At 39.3% G+C, this 21,986-nt stretch overlaps 1 protein-coding gene across 1 annotated transcript in view; it reads right to left on the reverse strand.

Annotated features, from left to right (window-relative positions):
• Nucleotides 1-3,680: 3,680 nt before the first annotated feature.
• The window catches only part of LOC124801317 (retinol-binding protein pinta), a 61,564-nt gene continuing 43,258 nt past the window's right edge, over nt 3,681-21,986 (reverse strand). The window contains exons 6-8 of the mRNA XM_047263064.1: nt 11,987-12,092; nt 4,277-4,346; nt 3,681-4,188 (exon numbers count right to left, since the gene is read on the reverse strand). Coding sequence (XP_047119020.1) covers nt 4,179-4,188; nt 4,277-4,346; nt 11,987-12,092 — 186 coding nt within the window. The 3' untranslated portion in view covers nt 3,681-4,178. The remainder of the gene's footprint in view (nt 4,189-4,276; nt 4,347-11,986; nt 12,093-21,986) is intronic.

Consider the following 21,986-nt stretch of genomic DNA (forward strand, 5'->3'; position numbering starts at 1 on the left):
AATTGTTTTTCATTAGGCGTAATATGTTTTGTGTTCAGATGACTGACAGAAAATATAGGTTTATGGCTTACAGTTATATTAAATTCAATAAAAATATGGTACCCAATTCAAAATTAGTGTTTTTTCGTTATACATATTACCTCCTATATATAAAAATCAATTGTTGTGTGTTAGTCTCACCAAAACAAAGAAATGGCTTGACCAATTTGAATAATTTTTGTTTTGTTTTGTTCGCTTTAGTACAGGGGTGCTTCAGAAAAGAAAAGAAATATTTGGGATATACGAGCCTGTTTCAACCACATTTTACGCATCTTTTCTTTGTTTGGAACACGCAAAAACAATTTTCAGGAGTTGTTGTAGATGTACAGTGCAGTACTACGCAATATTTTTAGACAATTTCCCAAAACGTGAATGCCCAAACAATATATCACTGCTATACTGACTGTTACGGCAGCGACTGACGTCACAGGCTACACAAGACTCACATGGAGCGTCTTAGCGGGCTTTCAGATTATTTGGATTTCATTTCCATTTAAAAAAATAAAATACTCAAATTTACGATGGAAAAAACCATGTTATGATCATAAGATGACGCCATTAACCACTTAAGACGATTTCTAGAAAACAGTCAAATACCGTGTTGCAAAGCACTGCCAGGTTCGCTATTTATACAATAAAGGGAGCCAACTGGACGACTCGCCCGGGGCACCTGGATGGCTAAGGCCGGCCCTGAGTGTATCAAATACCGTATTTACTTGAATCTAAGCCGCACTCGAATCTAAGCCGCACCTGAAAAATGAGACTCGAAATCAAGGAAAAAATATTTTCCCGAATCTAAGCCGCACCTGAAATTTGAGACTCGAAATTCAAGGGGAGAGAAAAATTATAGCCGCATCTCCAAATCGAAACAAAGTTGGTCCATTGTAATATGAGACACAATTTAGGTCGAATGAATGACGATACAGCTACAGTAGTTTGGTTCGAGTCGTAAGTTAGCCGTTAAGCTTTACCAGGTAGCCATTGCTATGCGTCAGGCGCTCCGTCCGTATTTATACGGGTACCCTTCCTTTTCCACGTGCTTCGTCTGGTTTGGATTGATAGCTTATTTTTCTTTGATCTGATAAGCGCAGTTTTCTTTGTTAAAGGTGTTTACGTCACTCTAAGCTGAAAATGCGTTACTGTACTGTGTCATGCATTGTTTGTCGCATTCTGATAGTGCGTGTTTACGGCCTGTCGCCGCTCGCGGCATGGCTTGCTTTTGTGCGCGCTACCGCCGCTTTAAAAAAAAAAAAAAAAAAAAAAAAAAAAAAGAGGAATCGTCTCATTAGCGAAACAATGGCAAGAAACTGCTATTTGTTGTTACTTACACTGCTGCTTTCTTTGATAATGATCAACAAGAACCAAATAATAGACTGCGTATGATAGAAGATGTTCTGAACGAGAGTTTAGCGAAAATTTTTCTCCGTTTGAAAATCTTTGCAGGCGCCTCTTTAGTACATTGCATTCTACACAGAAATTAGAGTCATCTTAGATTTAAAAATCTAGTCAATTGCCGTGCGTCATTTCTGACTGTATCACTATTAAGCACAAGAATAATACGAATATAAACATGACATGATATGTATATTCTTCCGCGTTTGCTGTTGTCTCACTCTAGTTTCGTAGTTTATTAGGCAGACCGGATTTAAATGAGATATCAGCAAACATGAAACAATACATGGCAAAATGTTTATTTGCGTATTATTCTTATGGTGACGAGAATACTGCATGTGATTCACAATTTATAAAAGTTCCTATTATAGCAACCATCTCTTCTCACAGATAGGAAAAAATTCAGAACGAGTTGGCCATATTGACAAACATCCCAAACAGTCTTTCCAGTCGGATTTTCGTAGTACATTGAAATGCTGCTACGTTCGAAGATGAACCATGCGGAATTTGTATTTACTTCGTTGGATAATGTATGAAAATGCAGTGGCCGAAACTCGGGGCGGAGACAATAGCTCGTCTTCCACCTATTTTTTTTAATTTATTTACTGACGCAGAGGTTTTGGCGCCAGTATTCATCTTTGTGCCTACATAGCATGCCTGTGTAGCACTACATATATTCGACGGCAGAAGTAAGTTGTGGCGGCACCCACCAACTTTTTTCCGAATTTTCGCTGGCTTTGCACTCGATTCTAAGCCGCAGGTGGTTTTTTGGGTTACAAAAACCGGAAAAAAAGTGCGGCTTAGATTCGAGTAAATACTGTAGTGCAGTTTGACATAAGTTCATGGCTTGCAGAAAATAAATTGACACTAAATCACAATAAGACTCAGTTTTTACAGTTCCTAACACACAATTCAACTGAAACTGATATTTGTATTACATAGGATGGGGATGTAATTAATGAATCTGAACAATCCAGATTCTTAGGTTTTCAGATATGTGGTAAGCTGTCATGGGAACCCCATGTACAGGATCTTGTTCAAAAACTGAATGCTGCCATACTTACCATTAGAACAGTATCTGCAATAATTGATAATCTAACATTAAAATTGGTCTCCTTTGCTTATTTTCATTCACTTGTGAAATACGGTAACTATATTCCGGGCCAAGTAGTGGTGTAAGTTCTAGTCGACCCCTGTTCAGGGGTCTGGGAATTCTGACACTGACCTTTCATTAGACATTTTCTTTGATGTTGTTTGTTGTTAACAACAGGAGCTTATTCTCAAGAATTAGCAGCGTTCACTCAGCTAATACTAAGCAGAAATCCAACCTGAATTTCGATTGCACTTCCTCAGCTCTTATGCAGAAAGGTGTGCAGTATTTTGCTATGTCCACTTTCAATGAGCTGCCATAAGAAATAAAAAATCACAGCAAGTCATCCATGCATTTTCAAGTCTAAAGTGAACTGCCTTATGGCTCACCTCTTCTGTTCTGTTGGGGACTTCCTGGAAAAAGTTAAGCAAATTCCTCTATTACATTGTTGATTAGCTAGTATATATTTAGCAGCTTGTTGTTTGCATAGGATTCTTTAAAATTTTACTTTATCTGTTTTGATTTTTTCTGATGTTAACATTGCACTTTGCTTCCTCAAATGGCTACCATCATAGGTTTAAGTTATTAATCTGATGATGTAAATCTGCCACAAAGTGTAAAAAAATCCATTTGAAGAAATAAAGTGTTGCCTAGACAGACAATTTTGTGTATAAGTGCCATCATGGTAGCAGACCTGTGGAAAGATTTTGTCTTCCTTGATAGTTTAGTGTTTGTAACAAATTTTTATGACACCACTGAGTTTTCACAGTGTAAGACATATAATGGTAAAAGAAAAGTCAAAAGCATGGAAAAACGTACCAGCTGAATTAGAAATAGAAAAAGATCTCCATTATTTTTCTTCAAAATTACAGAAAGAAGTGCTCACATTTACTGACTTATCCTTAGATGTTATTAACAAGTCATTATTTTTCGACTGAGATCTATTTAAAACGACAATCATTAACAAAGGAATGCACAATCATTGCTGAACACGTAAATCATATTTTTGGATTGCTCTTCTAACATTCTTAATGAGTGCTAATACTAATAACTTTGATGTGAAATGTGTCACTATAAATCACTGCAAACAAAAAATTCATTGTACAGACATACAACACTTTATATTAAAGACATTTAAAAAAGTAAAGGTAGAAAACCATTTGTCAAAAAGATCATTATAATTTAATAGTAATAACCTTAGAAAAGGCACAAGCTGATAAATAATTACAGCAGAAATTGTTTCATGATAGCATGAACAGACAAGTCTAACCACTATGAGATCACAAGGACTGCTGCTGGCACAGACATTTTTATGTTTTTTTTTTTTTGCTTTTTACTATGACTTAATGCCAGTGTAAAAACATCACCAGTACTTCATTGAAAGCTTGGCAAAGTGTGTGACATATCACTACTACAATATCATTTGCAACAACTATCCACTGGAAATTACTTTTCAGTAGTGATAACATTTGAGATCTGGACAAGCCTTGTTACTTTTATCAGATCCTATATCACAAAGTGTTGCATTAGTTGTGAGTGGTGCTCAAATGATAAAACTGCAGGTACTAGTATTTTCAATTCGCCCCTCTTCACTCTGAACTCTTCAGTAAGCAGTTTCTCTGAAATCTTGCATTGAAGATTGGTGTTCATGAGAGCTTCACTTGATTCTGTAAAGATGAATGTGAGTTATTATTATAAAAGGCAGAAACAAACAATTTTGCAGGCATGAATAATTATAATAGCATATTATCTTACTTGGTGGCCTTGTGTTTTTCATCCTGAACAAACCAGTCTTGGTTTTCCATCAGTTCACTCTTCCAATATTCTGGAAAAGAGGAAAAGTGATTTTTTAAAATAAAGGCTAAATATGAGTGTTGGAACTGTTGTAGTTAGAAATATTTTAAAAATTTCACAACTTGTGTAGCCTAACATTGGTGTGAGACAGTTCTCAGTTCAAGGGAAGGTAAAGAGCATGCCATCTTCAATATGACAATGTCATTTACTACAGCACTGTGGTGTTCAAACAAATCTTCAAGTTGATGTTCACTCTAATATAAGTTTTCAGCTGAGAGAGAATATTATAATCTTAAATCAGACAACCCTGCAGGCAGAATAATTAGCCTCTTACTGCATTTTATGATATTGCTTCATTTGGTTTCAGTTATATTTGAGTTATGAACATTCATTGATTCATTTATGCAGAATGTAGAAGTTATTTTTCAAAACAATTTATACAAGCATCAGACACCATACAATGAGAAATTTGTGGATAATGCTTTGTAAAACATTAATGTGGACTTTACTCACTAAACTCAGCTAATTATTATTGTTGTGTAGCCCACCAGTTATTAGAGGATCCCTCACTAAAGCAAACTAAGAAGGGTGAAATGTATTATTCCACCTCATGGTTCAAATGGCTCTGAGCACTATGGGACTTAACATCTGAGGTCATCAGTCCTCTAGAACTTAGAACTACTTAAACCTAACTAACCTAAGGACATCACACACATCCATGCCCGAGGCAGGATTCGAACCTGCGACCGTAGCGGTCGCGCAGTTCCAGACTGAAGCGCCTAGAACCGCTTGGCCACACCGGCTGGCTTCCACCTCATGGCTTTTACCTTGTAGCAGTATTAGAAATGGAGATTTCGCTGGCACAGAGCATTTACAGTGCCTGTTTACAACTTACAATGGATAAATCAATGAACAACTAATATGACTGAAGAAGTGTCAACTCTTTTTCAAAGTAACAGCTTTCTTTCTGGTATGTTTCGCTAGAGTAACGGGTACAAACAGGAATAGCAGGAAGCAATATAGTGATGGTTCACTGTTAATACAGCATACAGATCGAAAAGAAGGAAACTTAAGGCTGAATGTCCAATCGATGTTAAGGTCATTAGACACAAGCCACAAACTCAGATTTGGGAAGCCATGTGCTTCCAAAGGAACTGTCTTGTTATTCACCTTAAACAAACTATGGAATTCACACAAAACCTAAATGAGGATGGCCAGAGGGGGATCTGGACAGCTGTCCTCCCAAATATAAGCCTACTGCTTTAAATATGTGCCACCTCATTTGATGGTGCAAATGAAGATTCTGTGATCTGCCTTTCATTAATGGATGCACTGACTCATCCCACACTACTGAAGTCTCTTCTCTTTGATACAATCTGCGAAACATGATCAATGAGTGAAGCACAATAAAACAATGTTTGTAGCATATTATACAAGATAACTGTAATTAAAGTTCCATTTTCAAAGTGCTATTGAAAGAGAACTACTACTCAGAATGACATAAAATTTTAACAATACATAATTGATGCAGAGGGAAAGTCGACAGTAAAATTACCAATAGATGGCACTGTAAGCATCTTAATGGAAATTGTTTTTAACATAAATGGGGTCAACTACAAATAATCAATGGTTTCAGTTGCACGTATGCCATCCATACCGTTCAATATGCATGATTGCACAAATTCACCAGTCAACAGTTCTGGCATTGTTAGACAGGTAAGCCCATCCAACATGGCCAGATAATACCACATTGGATGGGAAAAATTTGTCTTTAATTGTCTTGAGGCCACGAACCACATACAAAATCAAAATGACATTAGTTTTTAATTGTCCTGGGGCAAAAATACACATAAAAAGCGAAACGACATTGGTTTATAGCTGTCGTAAGACTGGTGCAACACATGTTCAATATGCTGTCTACCATTTTCTGCCCAAAGTTGAAACCGAGAAAAAGCATGTTCCACAACACATTGGAGTGTCTCAGGGGTCACATTCAGAATGTGTTGCACAATGCTTAACTTCAGTTCATCTACATTCATAATTGGGGCACTGAACACAACATCTTTCTGATAACCCTATGGCCCGAAGTCACACAAATTAAGATCAGGTGATCTGGGTGGCCAGGCTGTACGGAAATAACCACTGATAATTCTAGCATTTCTGAAATGCTTCTGCAGCAACTGAATCATTGGCTGCACAATGTACAGAGGAGCACCATCTACCATAAACATAATCTTACCCACACGTCCACACTGCTGAATGGCTGGAATAACATTTGTGTGAAAAAGACTCGTAGCATTTACCAGTGACAGTGCAGGTAAAATGACTCGAGTCCTGTTCAATATGCATGATTGCACAAATTCACCAGTCAACAGTTCTGGCATTGTTAGACAGGTCAGCCCATCCAACACGGCCAGATCATACCACATTGGATGGGAAAAATTTGTCAACTCCTCCAAAAAATATGGCCCTATGAAAAACAATGCTGTCAACCTGCATCACACAATCACCTTTGCAGAATGAAGCAGGAAGCAACTCCAGATCAAGGGTGATTCTGCATGGATAGCAATGCAGGATGTTTCATAAGATTTTATTCACTGTGCTCACAGGCATGTCCAACATTCAGGCAGTTCCCCATGCTCTGCGGGTTTCTACATCTAAATCTATGTGGATACTCTGCATCAATATCATGCTATTCTAATTTGACATCATTCTGGGCAGTGCTCCTCTTTCTACAGCATTTTGAAACTAAAACTTTAACCATGGACACCCTAAACACACCAGAATCAGTATGAAAACAAAACTTTAAGTCATTAATGTGTGATGGCATAATACTTACAGCAACACTGATCTAAAAGCACATGCTATTTGTTCTGTAACAAAATTTTGTAGTACATGAAACACTTTGCCTATACAAATGTTATTTTACTTGATTAACATGTGCATGAGTTTCTCATTCACTACATCATTCACTAACACTTTGTGTTCCATATAACCTATCACAAAGAGACTTCTGGGAAGTGAAATGAGTGTGTGTGTGTGTGTGTGTGTGTGTGTGTGTGTGTGTGTGTGTGTGTGTGTGTGTGTGTATATATATATAATATTATTATTAATATGTGTGGATTGATGTGTGTGTGTGTGTGTGTGTGTGTGTGTGTGTGTGTGTGTGTGTGTGTGCGAGTGTATACCCGTCCTTTTTTCCCCCTAAGGTAAGTCTTTCCGCTCCCGGGATTGGAATGACTCCTTACCCTCTCCCTTAAAACCCACATCCTTTCGTCTTTCCCTCTCCTTCCCTCTTTCCTGATGAGGCAACAGTTTGTTGCGAAAGCTTGAATTTTGTGTGTATGTTTGTGTTTGTTTGTGTGTCTGTCGACCTGCCAGCACTTTCATTTGCTAAGTCACATCATCTTTGTTTTTAGATAATTATATAATTATATGAATATAATAGAGGGAAACATTCCACATGGGAAAAATATATCTAAAAACAAAGATGATGTGAATTAACAAACGAAAGTGCTGGCAGGTCGATAGACACACAAACAAACACAAACATACACACAAAATTCAAGCTTTCGCAACAAACGGTTGCTTCATCAGGAAAGAGGGAAGGAGAGATTCCAATCCCGGGAGCGAAAATACTTACCTTAGGGGGAAAAAAGGATAGGTATACACTCGCACACACACACATATCCATCCGCACATACACAGACACAAGCAGACATTTGTAAAGGCAAAGAGTTTCGGCCAATTATATATATTAATTATATAATTACTTCCACATCACTTAATATGTGCACTTAGAAGGAAAGAGCTACTTTGAAAGAAAGGCACTGTTTTTTCTCTTACATTACTTATATGCTGTTATATATATTAAGTCACCTTTCCTTTCTTTACCATGTGCCTGAAGTTATGTGATAACTTGTCTCCATATAGGTAAATCTGTTCAAATTCTGTGATTTCCAAATGATGTTCTATTACATGTAGCACACCTATAGATAACTCAGGACTTTTATACTTCCTCTACTGATCACAGAATCTTACCTTTACTATTTAATGCATTTTGATGGCAAATTCCAAATGTATGATTATTATCTATTGCGGTGTCCAAGTTGTTATGTTTGTTTCTCTAGTGATTAAGTGCTGCTACAGTTATTCAGGCTCTTTGTTTTTCATAACCATTTATCTGTATCCTTTTCAAAAAGATGCCCAGTGAGAATACTGGAAATCAAGTGACTGGGAAGATATTGCTTCTGGATATGAGTCATACATGTAACAGGGTGTATACACGAACAAGGAAAAAAAATTCCCGGATTTCCCTGTTAAAAATACATTTTCTCCCGGGTAAAAATACACTTTTTCTGTATAAAGTGACAGTACACTTTCCCTTGGAACTGTTAAAGTTATCAATCCATTGAATGACTATGGTTTTATATCAAATGCTTATTAGGCCTACTAGAAACAAAAAGCTTTATGTTACAAAATAGTTTCACATTTCATGCATAGACTTCAGCTTCTCAAGCATGAGTTTGAAAAGTAGTAGCACAAAATTTTTGTATAAATTGGAAGCATCATATTCTTCCAGAATTTGTGTGATGTCCCCGTTTCTTCTCCTTCCTCATTCTAACAAACACTCTTGTCATCACTGATTCTGTAACTATTCCTGCCAGTGTCAAAACTCATTCTCTGATTAACTTCACTAACCCTGCCACAATCATCGGTTCAGTTATCCCACGTCTATTCTCCGGTTAGACATTATTACGTGTTCGTACAATGCGTTTTCCGTACTACTCCAACTGAGCTTAAGCAGCTCTAGCTGGGGACAGTACAACTGGCCCTTACTAGTGTAGCAATATAACAGCCACACTTCTGTAGCCAGAAGTGGGAGAAGGTACTACTCATATGCGACTCAACTTTGCAACTGCTCGAACAAATCTAATGTAAACAGTTGTGACGTCATGCTCATAAGATGCAATTTGTTGTTATGAAGCAATGCATAGTCTTCCTAAAGCCTTTGATACATTTTGCTGTTGTCAGACACTTGCATGAGCACTGTGTTTTGTTGTTGTATGTGGCACATTTCCTTTGCAACTGAAGTTTTATTATCATTTTTTTTTTCTCGTTCATGTTTTAGTGCTACAGTATTTTTCTGCAGTAGCAGGATACAGTAATATCCTTTGTTAGAGTCTCGGGTCTTACCAGCCAAAATTACAAAAATTTAACTGAAAACTAAAACAATGAAAAATTCCAGGAATTCTAAAAAATTCTCAGGTTTTTCCCGATTTTCTCCTGGATAAAAAAATTCCTGGGTTTTTCCAGGATCTCCTGGTTGTCCCGTGTCGTATACAACCTGTGTAATCTTGGACCAGAAACTTTCAAATGTTTTTATGTACATTGTTTTATTTACTAGATAAAATATGGCAAAAAAATATGTAGACCGTACATGCGTGATGCCACCTTGTGAGTGGCAATGCTTCCATAACACCCATATATGATCACCCAACCTAAAATGTAGCACAGAGGAATACCTCGACTCCCTTTAATCACTTTCCTATTATAAATACTATTTTTCTTTTCTGTTCCATACAAAATACATACACTATGCAGATATGAAATATTCAAACTCTTACCCACACTATTTTTCAAACCTTATAACATTATTATTCAGTGTAAAGCTTAAAAGTGGCTGACTAAAACAGTAGACATTTGTGCTACTTTTAGAATACTTAACCAATTGTTAATCAAAATAATTTTGCTGCTTGATTTGTATATGTATTCTCTGCCTGTCCCATCATTTATGTTACTATTGAAATTACTATAACTTTGATTCATAATGTGTAAAACCAATCTTATGTGGATCTTTAAATAGGTGTTGTGTACAATGCCACAGTAAGTGGCTGTCATACAGTCAGTCACCATTAGCCTCAGTCATACAAAATTCCATGTCAGTCTACAGCAAGATAAAGCACTGTGAAATTGCATGTATATAATCATTAGTATGTACAGAGTAACAGTGATGGGCAATCACTGGTGCAGAGTTTCATCTGGGTGTTTCATGAGTGTGGACCATACACTCCATTCACTTGTTGGTGTAATTTTGATATATCATAATCTTTCAGAGTTTAATGATCTGTACTACTACAATTGTGAAGTTTAGTGCATAAAAGCTGTTCATCATCAACAAGGAACATTGATAATAACTGCACATAAACTTTAAAATCTACTTAGCGGTCTTGAAAAGGTATTTAAAAGATATTCATAGCACCAAGAAACCAGTAACTGGACACAGAGAAGAAAAGGACTAATGAGACACCCATCCAGTCAAGCTAGTAATCTTACACAGTCAATTAAGTGATGCCAGAAGTTCTGGATTCACACAACTGACAGAACACTTCATTAGGACTTGTCATATTGCTCTAAGAGTAACATAATCTTCACATTCGTGTGAAGACAATTATCTATGTTACTGTGCTCCAGGAGTAGCTGAGCAGTGGACTCTCTCCTTTGAGTGATCCAGATTTGTGATTTCAATTTCCTCTTTTGTTTCACTTATGATGTATGTAGCTAGGAAAGTACCCAATGATTTTAACTGGACAAGGCATGTAATATCAATAACATCAAATATTTTGGAATAGTATTAGGAAGGCATCTTAAATTAAGATTTTTGACAATACAGTTTACTGAAAAGGGTTGCTGCTCAGATATTTTGGAATAATGCTGTGATGAATTAATTGCATGTATGCACAATGCGAAACACATGCAGTCATACATGTAACAATGGAAGAAGTGTGAGCAAGAGCTCTTTTACAAGCTTGTTCAAATTAAAGAAAGAGATGAACTAAAATATGTATAAACATTGTATTCTGCAAGTTACTACACATATATCCTCTGACAGCAAGTTGTGAATCACCTATTTCTTCCTTAGTTAAGACTACTTTCCCCCTTACTTCTACTTACTAGTCTCACATGAAACTATCTAGGATTCTGCTAGCACTTTAGTATTACTCTTGGATGAGCCAGGATTTCTACACTTTGTGGATTCATTCTGACCAAATTTTCATATTAAACTTAATAACAAAAAATTCCCAGAAATTAACTTAATGTCTGTATTCAGGGACTGGAAATTCCTGTTAGCATCATCATAAGCACAAGTGTTCATTATGAACAAGCCACTGTTCTCACAACTTCTTCTTCTTCTTCTTCTTCTTCTATTTCTACAATATTTATCAGCGTATTCAAACAAATAGCAGTAGCATATATATAACTTCTATATACATAACTTATTCTGAGACGGCACTAATGTCACCCAAAGTAGCAGTTTTTCAGCTAATTTTGTTATATTCATTTGTTGGCCAAGTAATCACAAGTAGAATATTGAATTTTAACAATAAAGTTTTGTTGATACAGCATGCAGAATTATTTTCTACCAAAAATGACACATTTGGAATTTAGGATGGTGAAATATGTTAGATGTACAAAGATAGACTGTTGCTTGATGAGGACTGTGCAGATGAATACCAAATCATCACTGTGTGTGCTTATGCACTATCTGTCAACTGGCAGCAAATGGCTGGTGAAAGATCACCATTCCTCATTTTCTTTGTTGTTCACATATATATTCAGTACAGGCCTGCTCTTGAGAGCAGTACAAATTTAATAAAGTAAAATTCATACCTTTCAGTTCCTGCAAGGACCCATCAGTACCTCCATATTCATAAGGCAGGATAGTAGGGCTCACCTCTTCATACAGTGCATCCAAAGAGCCATAGTGGACATGGACCTGCAACATAATGAAAAAATAACTTCATTATTTTTATTGCATTTCCTGTACAACATTTCACTTTGCAAGCTCTTTTTTTCTGATGTCCATAACAAGAAAATAAGATGACAAAAATTATTCTATGATAAATATTAGTATGTCTATGTACACCTGGATTAGAGCAACAAAGTGATTGAGAGCTAGTTGTCTGCAAAATAGCTACCATAACAGACAACTACCCAGATAATAACCTTTGTCACACCATCTATTCTGTTCACTGCAGTCATACCTGTCAAGGACAGTTATGACCACTGATATAATTGTTTTGATTAGTTTTTGCTATTTTTTAAAAATTACATACAAAACGATCTCTGCAGCTAACAGTGATAGTGAGCAGCAGAGTGATAAGGCTTATGCACCTGCAGGGAAAACTCAGTTTTGCATGTTAATGAAAAACATGAAAACTCCTTCAGTGATGAAACAGAAACTGATGTTGAGGGCAGCAAACTAAAAGTTGAAATGCTAAACTCCAGTTTCAAATGTTCCCTTACAAAGGAAGTAGCAGAACAGAGAGAATGGCTATAGCTGTATCACTCTGGGTGATACACAGTAATACAATCTAGCTGCTATTTCCTAAGTATTACTCCCAAGAAGTGAATTGTACCTATATATTTTACTATGTAGATTATTGTTTACTAACTTATGCTTAAATTTTTTGTATAAATCTTAATGCATATCTGTGTGAGGCTTCTGCTGCCTGAAAGCTCATTTCATGTAACCCCATTTAAATCTTGTGTTAGTACACAATATACACTTTAGATCAGTGCTTCAGAGTTAGCGTATTTACTTCTTGCAGCAGCTTTTGTGTAAGCATATATATCCATTTTCGGTAGAGAAATTTGTTTCTGTTTTAAGAACTAGTGGATCTTATGCCATAGTTAGAATTTAACTGTTTCTTTATTCTCCTTGTTTATATTTTGCATATGTTCCAACCTCAGTAGTGCCACAATCGAGCAATTTTCCCTTTTTTGGGGGTCTGTTGGTGCTTCCACAGTTACTCCTCACTGCTTTGTCTGTATTTTTGAGAGCTTAATCAGATTTTTTTATGTAGTAAAGTTTTGAGTATAGCCTTTGCTTGTTGTGAGCAGACACAAGTAGAATTGGCTGCTGTCCATACTGAAGGCTGTGTTGGGCACAATTGACAGGTTTCTGGCTACTTTAAAGAATTTTTAACATCGTGCAGCCCCGTCAGCAACTGTGATAATTAAACATATAACATGTCAGCCTCAGTTGCAAATCGAAACCAATCTGGTGTCTATTTGCATCTGAGGCTGACATGTTATATGTTTTCTGGCTACTGCTTGAAGTTGTGGTGGCATCAGATGCCAATGATAAGACTTGTGACACCCTTGGTGCCGCTGGAATTCCCTGGTGACTAGGTTGTTGCTGCATCTTCTGATACACAACATCTGACCAGTTTGTCTTCACTCAAGACTGAGTGGCACATGTCAATGAGCGGAAGGTGAAAGAGGAAATGGGCTGCAGAGGTGTTCAAGATGTCTTGGCAACAGGTTTGAGATGGCATGCAGTGTTGACAATATTTCTGAGCCAGCACGGGATGCCTCTTCTGCTGGGACACTGGGCATTTTTCCTGCCAAGTTTAGACAAGTGCAGAGGGCGAGTATGCTAGACATTGGGAGCTCCAATGTTTGGCAGGTAATGGAGCCCCTGAAGGGAATAGCATGCAGGGTGGGAAAGAATGCCAATGTGGCTTTGGTATGCTTACCGAGCTGCGCGGGAGAGGGGAGGGGAAGGGGGAGGGTGGGGGATTGTCCATGACAAGGTAGTGGCTCTGCCAGTGGTTATTGAGTGCACAGGGTGCAACCACTTGGAAATAATGACACATGTTGGCACAAATGATCCCTGTCATTTGGGTTCTGAGGCTGTCCTCAGTTCCTTTCAGAAGATGGCTAGTTTTGTGAAGATAGATAGTGTAGCATGAGGGTTGCAAGCTAAGCTGACTATTTGTAGCGTCATACCCAAGGTCAGTCATGGTCCTCTGGTTTGGAGCTGGGTGGAAGGTCTAAACCAGAGGCTCAGACAACTCTGCAATGGTATTGGATGCAAATTTCTTGACCCTCACTATCGGATGGAGTATTATTGGATTCCCCTTAACCTTTGTATGCATACTCTGGGTCCAACGGACTCAGAGAGAGTTTTAACCTTTATTGCTGTGTGAAAGACTTAAAACTGAGCCCCCACTCGTCAGGTATGCTCTCTTATAATATTCAGTAACACATTGAAGGTACCATTAGGTATCTATGCCACTAAGTTTTCTTAACTTATATTTTCTTCTTTCTACCACACATGTACGTAACCTATGTCTGACAGAACCTGTGGTTTATGTTGCAGTGTCATTAAAGTAGACTGCATTGCAATCAATAATATTTTACAGTAATTCAGAGAAAACCTTATTTGCACACATACACAATGTTGTGATTCTGGATAATATATTGCTATAACTTGCAAATCTGTTCAGCAGTCAGACTGCGTACTACTGTGTTGTGTAAGAGAGTGAAATAGGCAGAAGGTAGTCACAAATATGTGAAGCAGTACAGAAATGTTATAGCAGTTTGCTATATGGTAGCATTGTGTTTGACAGTCAGTAATCATTCAGAAAAAAGGTAAAGGTCATTTGTAACACTAAAAAATAACACGAAAAGTGGTTATATTCCTACAATCCATGGAAGGAGAGAGTACTGAGGTTATTTGTTTGTATTATTCTTTTTCAGATAGAGGACAAGGAAAAGTTGAACAAAGCAAAACTGAGCATAAGGAGAGCAATGACAGAATGTTCAGTGACTCTGAAAGTAAAATTTTGTCAAATGATATGAGCAAAGACCTTAAAAGGTTTTGTTCTTATGTAAAATCAGTAATCAGCGCTAAATTGTCTATTGATTCACTCAAGTGACCATACTGGCACTGAAACAGAAGATAACAGAGGCCAAATTACTGAATTTGGCCTTCCAAAACTGTTTCACCTTTGAATATCATAACATGGACCCTTGTTTCAATCATCATATGAACATCGAAGAGGCAGATATTGAGGTAACTGACTGCACAACAGAAAAGCAGCTACAATCACTTAATAGTGCAGAGGCATCAGGACCAGATGAGATATCTATACTATTCTACAAATATTATGTGAAAGAGCTTGCTCCCCTTCTGTCAGCAATTTATAGTAGATCGCCAATGGAATGTAATGTATGTAAGAAATGGAACAAAGTGCTAGTCATTCCCGTTTTCAGGATGGTTCATAGAACAAATGATCATAATTATAGGTCTATTTTGCTGACATCAATCTTTCGTAGAATTATGGAAAGTGTTTTATGCTCAAGATTTATGACATTTTAGGGAACAAAAATCTCCTCTATGAAAATCAACATGGATTCTGTGAACAGCGACCTTGTGAAACTCAAATCCACGACACTGCAGACAATGGTGGACACTGTCCTGCAATGCCAAGTATCGGTCCAGATCTGTGACAGGATTCAAGACTTCCTTGCAGACAGAACTCAACATGTCATTCTCAACAGAAAAAATGGTTCAAATGGCTCTGAGCACTATGGGACTTAACTTCTAAGGTCATCAATCCCCTAGAACTTAGAACTACTTAAACCTAACTAACCTAAGGACATCACACACATCCATGCCTGAGGCAAGATTCGAACCTGCGACTGTAGCGGTCGCACGGTTCCAGACTGTAGTGCCTAGAACCGCTCGGCCACCTCGGCTGGCCGTTCTCAACAGAAGAAAATTGACAGATGTACATGTAATTTCCACAGTGTCAGAAGGTCTTTCAGACTGTATGCAGACGATGCGGTTATTTATAAGAAATTAGCAATGGCAGAAGTTCATATCAATTTGCAGAATGACCTCTAGGGATTGATGATTGTGAAGGCTCTGGCAGTTGACCCTGAACATAAATAAAAGTAATACATTGTACATAGATAGGAAAAGAGAAATACAATGGTTTACAAGTACACCATTGATGACAAATTGCTAGTAACAGTATCTAGCATAAAAATCTAGGAGTTAACTACCCAGAGTGATCTTAAATGATATTACCACAAAAAACAAATAGTAGGAAAAGCAGATGCCACACAGATTCATAGGAAGAATCCTAAGGAAATGTAACTCATCTATAAAGCTTAGGAGGCATTTGGTCAAACAATTCTTGAGTATTGTTCATCAGTCTGGGATCCTGATCAGGTATAACTGACAGAAAAGGTAGAGAAGATTCAACAAAGAGTGGCACATCGCACCACAGGATCATTTAGTTGGTGTGAGAGTATTACACAGATTCTCAACAAACTACAGTTGCAGACATTAAAAGAGATGTGCTGTGCACCATGGAGAGGTTTGCTGTTGAAATTTTGAGAGAGTTCTTTCCAGCACAGCCACATAAGACATTACTTCCTCCCACTTACATCTCATGAAATGACCACAACAAGAAAGTTCAAGAAACTGGAGCTAATACTGAGGCTTCCTGGCTATCATTTTTCCCAAGTGCCCTTTGCAAGTAAAACAGGGAAGGAGGGATCAGTTAGCGACATTAGAAGTACCCTCCGATACGTACCATTTGGTGTGAAGTGTTTCTGAAAGCATCATTTGTGTCAAACTCAGCCTGCCCTTTTCTCACATAACATACTGCAAGTGCTGGATGAAGGGCAACATGCAGATTCCATATTTTTAGATTACCAAAAAGCATTTGACACAGTGCCCCACTTGCAGACTGTTAATGAAGGTACAAACATATTTAATAGGTTCCCAGATATGTGAGTGATTCGAAGGCTTCGTAAGTAGTAAACACCACAATATGCTGCGCTCAACTGCGAGTGTTTATCAGATACAAGGCTGCTGTCAGGAGTGCCCTAGGGAAGCGTGAGAGGACAACTTTTATTGTATATATTCCTAAATGATCTGGCAGAGAGGGGAGCAGCAATTCTCAACTGTTTCCTGGTGATGCTGTGATGTACAGGAAGATGTCATTGTTGAGTGACTGTAGGAGGATAAAAAATGAGTTAGACTATATTTCTATTTAGTGTGATGAATGGTAGCTAGTTCTAAATGTAGAAAAATGTAAGTTAATGCAGATGAGTAGGAAAAAAATCCCTAATGTTTGAATACAGCAGCACTAGAGTCCTGCTTGACACAGCCACATCTTTTAAATGTGTGGGCGTAATGCTGCTAAGTTATATGAAATGGAACAAGCATGTTAGGATTGTGGTAGGGAAGGTGAATGGTTGACTTCGGTTTATGGGGAGACTTTTGGGAAACTGTGAGCCATCGGTAAAGGAGACTACACATAGGACACTAGTGTGACCTAATCTTGAGTACTGCTAGTGTTTGGGATCTGTACAAGGTCAGATTAAAGGAAGATATCAAAGCAATTAAGAGGCATGTTGCTAGAGTTCATACCGGTAGGTTTGAATAATACCCAAGTATTATGGAGTATTATGGATATGCTTCAGGAACTTGCATTTGAATCCCTAGAGGGAAGACAATGATCTTTTCGCGGAACACTGCTAAGAAAATTTAGTGAGCATTAGAAGCTGACTGCAGAATGATTCTAATGCTGCCAACATATATTGTATGTAAGGACCACAAAGATAAAGTATGAGAAATTTGGGATGTACATAGGCATATCTACAGGTCGTACTCCCCCCCCCCTCCCCCCCCCCCCCCCCTCTCTCTCTCTCTCTCTCTCTCTCTCTCTCTGTGTGTGTGTGTGTGTGTGTGTGTGTGTGTGTGTGGTACAGGAAAGTAAATGACTAGTAGTGGTACATGGTAACCTCTGCCATGCATCGTATGGTAGCTAGCAGAGTATGAACATAGATCCAGATGTAAAGGTAAAAAGAAAAACCCAGGAGTGAGTTAGTTACATGCTCTATAGATAATTTTAACAGTTCTTTTATCAAAATGATGTGGAACGATCCAATTTACAGGATATATATATAAAGTCATTGTCAACATTAATGAAGACCTTCTTTCTGGTCTTACTCATGAACCTACACTATATATCCTTTCGTCTCTCCCTCTCCTTCCCTCTTTCCTGATGAGGCAATAGTTTGTTGCGAAAGCTTGAATTTTGTGTGTATGTTTGTGTTTGTTTGTGTGTCTGTCGACCTGCCAGCACTTTCATTTGGTAAGTCACATCATCTTTGTTTTTAGATATATATTGCCTATGTGGAATGTTTCCCTCTATTATAACCATATCATTAATTTGAACCCAACAATTACGTTTGTTATTGTCGCTGTTGCATCTCGAAATCTTTCCTGTCGTCTTATTTTCTCTTTCTGTTTTTACCAGTAGTCTCACTTTGTATTCACCTTCCCCTTTTTACCTAATACGCCTATATATACTCTATAATACGTAACCCACTTCCAAACCATAACAAAATTTATTTTGCGCTTTCAACAATACCGCTGCTATAAAATCCACCGTTTCTAGTTCAATAACAGCTGCTTTCACGTATTAAACAACCATTTCGGCTAGTTCTAATAACTTTTACTTTATTTCCACTTCCGTTTTTCGCACATCACTGATCATTTTTAGCCGCTCCCCACAGGTTTTAACGTCATTATTTACAATTGTTAGCCCCATTTTCGTAATCTTTCACCACAACACCACTCCTTTTAATACATTTACACGTTTTTTCGAAATTTTCCCAAATTTCTCCGTCCTTTAACGTGTTTTAGCGGCAACACAACCACCTAACCTTCATGCACATCGCTGTCTACCAACCCAAGTTCACCACAGGATCAACTTAACCAACACTTTCTCGCCTTTTTTCATACCAGATCTCCAGTTATTTTCTAGTTCACCCTTATCTCTCCCCATATATTTTTATCATTCATTTTCATTTCAACCTCATGTTACACTTTCCACCTTCTAATACCATGTCACCCTCACAACACCCCCACCACGGCCCCATTAAGTTTTACTTACATGCCCTCCGCAAACATGCCTTCACCCTAGCCAGATTACGCTCGCATATTTTATTTTCTCAGGCTTGTCTGACATTTGGCATAACCCCCAAAGGCCTCACATTTAAAGTTCCCATCTCTGGCTGCAACCCTTCTTTCCATCAGTCCCTATACCAGTTCCAAACTGAACAATCCATTGTCCTCACCCACCTAATCCTTCACCTACACATCAACTCAGCCAATGAACACACCCGTCAACTCCTATCCTTAATAAAAGTCCTCAATCTTTCCTCTCCCACATCCACACCGGCTATTCAGAGCATCCTCCTACAGGCCAACCGCAAATTAGAGCAGCATGCCACCCTTCACCTCAAAAAACTATCGAATCTCCTGGTTTCCCACCTCTGGAAAGGCAACTCACTCACCCTCCACAACCTTTCCAGCAAACCTCAACCACCTCTCATTGCACACAAACCCAGTCTCTCCCACCTACTCAGTCTCCCACTTCCAGCTCCACTCCCTCCAAAACCTCAAAATTCCAAGCAACACAATCTGGCACCACAACACCCTAATTCAGTAGTTAACCTTTCCTCCAAACCTCTCTCCCAATCCGAAATCTCTGTCCTATCCAAAGGCCTCACCTTCAGCCCCACTCCCAGATTCAACCAAACAGCCCTCGTCAAAGATTTACTGTCCTACACCCGTACTCTCTGCTGGAAGTATCACTTTGCCACGAAGAAAAATGATCCTAATCCTACCCCTAACGATCCAACTCTCCAAGACACTATCCAAATTGAACCCTGCCTGGAACAGTTCCGTCCTCCGTCATAGCGGGACCCACCTCCTGTTCCTCAAAATCACCCTCTCCAAACCTTCCAGGAATTTCTGACTTCCAGCCTTGCCTCTCAATCCTTCTTAAAAAACCTTAATCCTACTCCCAACATCACCACTGCTGAAGCCCAGGCTATCCGTGATCTGAAGGCTGACCGGTCCATCATCATTCTTCCGGCGGACAAGGGTTCCACGACCGTGGTACTTGATCGTCGGGAGTATGTGGCTGAGGGACTGCGTCAGCTTTCAGACAACACCACATACAAAGTTTGCCAAGGTAATCCCATTCCTGATGTCCAGGCGGAGCTTCAAGGAATCCTCAGAACCTTAGGCCCCCTACAAAACCTTTCACCTGACTCCATCAACCTCCTGACCCCACCGACACCCCGCACCCCTACCTTCTACCTTCTTCCTAAAATTCACAAACCCAATCATCCTGGCCGCCCCATTGTAGCTGGTTACCAAGCCCACACAGAACGTATCTCTGCCTACGTAGATCAACACCTTCAACCCATTACGTGCAGTCTCCCATCCTTCATCAAAGACACCAACCACTTTCTCGAACGCCTGGAATCCTTACCCAATCCGTTACCCTCAGAAACCATCCTTGTAACCATTGATGCCACTTCCTTATACACAAATATCCCGCACGTCCAGGGCCTCGCTGCGATGGAGCACTTCCTTTCACGCCGATCACCTGCCATCCTACCTAAAACCTCTTTCCTCATTACCTTAGCCAGCTTCATCCTGGCCCACAACTTCTTCACTTTTGAAGGCCAGACATACCAACAATTAAAGGGAACAGCCATGGGTACCAGGATGGCCCCTTCGTACGCCAACCTATTCATGGGTCACTTACAGGAAGCCTTCTTGGTTACCCAGGCCTGCCAACCCAAAGTTTGGTACAGATTTATTGATGACATCTTCATGATCTGGACTCACAGTGAAGAAGAACTCCAGAATTTCCTCTCCAACCTCAACTCCTTTGGTTCCATCAGATTCACCTGGTCCTACTCCAAATCCCATGCCACTTTCCTTGATGTTGACCTCCACCTGTCCAATGGCCAGCTTCACACGTCCGTCCACATCAAACCCACCAACAAGCAGCAGTACCTCCATTACGACAGCTGCCATCCATTCCACATCAAACGGTCCCTTCCCTACAGCCTAGGTCTTCGTGGCAAACGAATCTGCTCCAGTCCGGAATCCCTGAAGCATTACACCAACAACCTGACAACAGCTTTCGCATCCCGCAACTACCCTCCCGACCTGGTACAGAAGCAAATAACCAGAGCCACTTCCTCATCCTCTCAAACCCAGAACCTCCCACAGAAGAACCCCAAAAGCGCCCCACTTGTGACAAGATACTTTCCGGGACTGGATCACATTCTGAATGTGGCTCTCCAGCAGGAATATGACTTCCTCAAATCCTGCTCAGAAATGAGATCCATCCTTCATGAAATCCTCCCAACTCCACCATGAGTGTCTTTCCGCCATCCACCTAACCTTTGTAACCTCTTAGTTCATCCCTATGAAATCCCCAAACCACCTTCCCTACCCTCTGGCTCCTACCCTTGTAACCGCCCCCGGTGTAAAACCTGTCCCATGCACCCTCCAACCACCACCTACTCCAGTCCTGCAACCCGGAAGGTGTACACGATCAAAGGCAGAGCCACGTGTGAAAGCACCCACGTGATCTACCAACTGACCTGCCTACACTGTGACGCATTCTATGTGGGAATGACCAGCAACAAACTGTCCATTCGCATGAATGGACACAGGCAGACAGTGTTTGTTGGTAATGAGGATCACCCTGTGGCTAAACATGCCTTGGTGCACGGCCAGCACATCTTGGCACGGTGTTACACCGTCCGGGTTATCTGGATACTTCCCACTAACACCAACCTATCCGACCTCCGGAGATGGGAACTTGCTCTTCAATATATCCTCTCTTCCCGTTATCCACCAGGCCTCAATCTCCGCTAATTTCAAGTTGCCGCCACTCATACCTCACCTGTCATTCAACAACATCTTTGCCTCTGCACTTCTGCCTCGACTGACATCTCTGCCCAAACTCTTTGTCTTTAAATATGT

Source organism: Schistocerca piceifrons, chromosome 1 (assembly GCF_021461385.2).
Source record: "Schistocerca piceifrons isolate TAMUIC-IGC-003096 chromosome 1, iqSchPice1.1, whole genome shotgun sequence".
In the NCBI taxonomy this organism is placed as follows: domain Eukaryota; kingdom Metazoa; phylum Arthropoda; class Insecta; order Orthoptera; family Acrididae; genus Schistocerca; species Schistocerca piceifrons.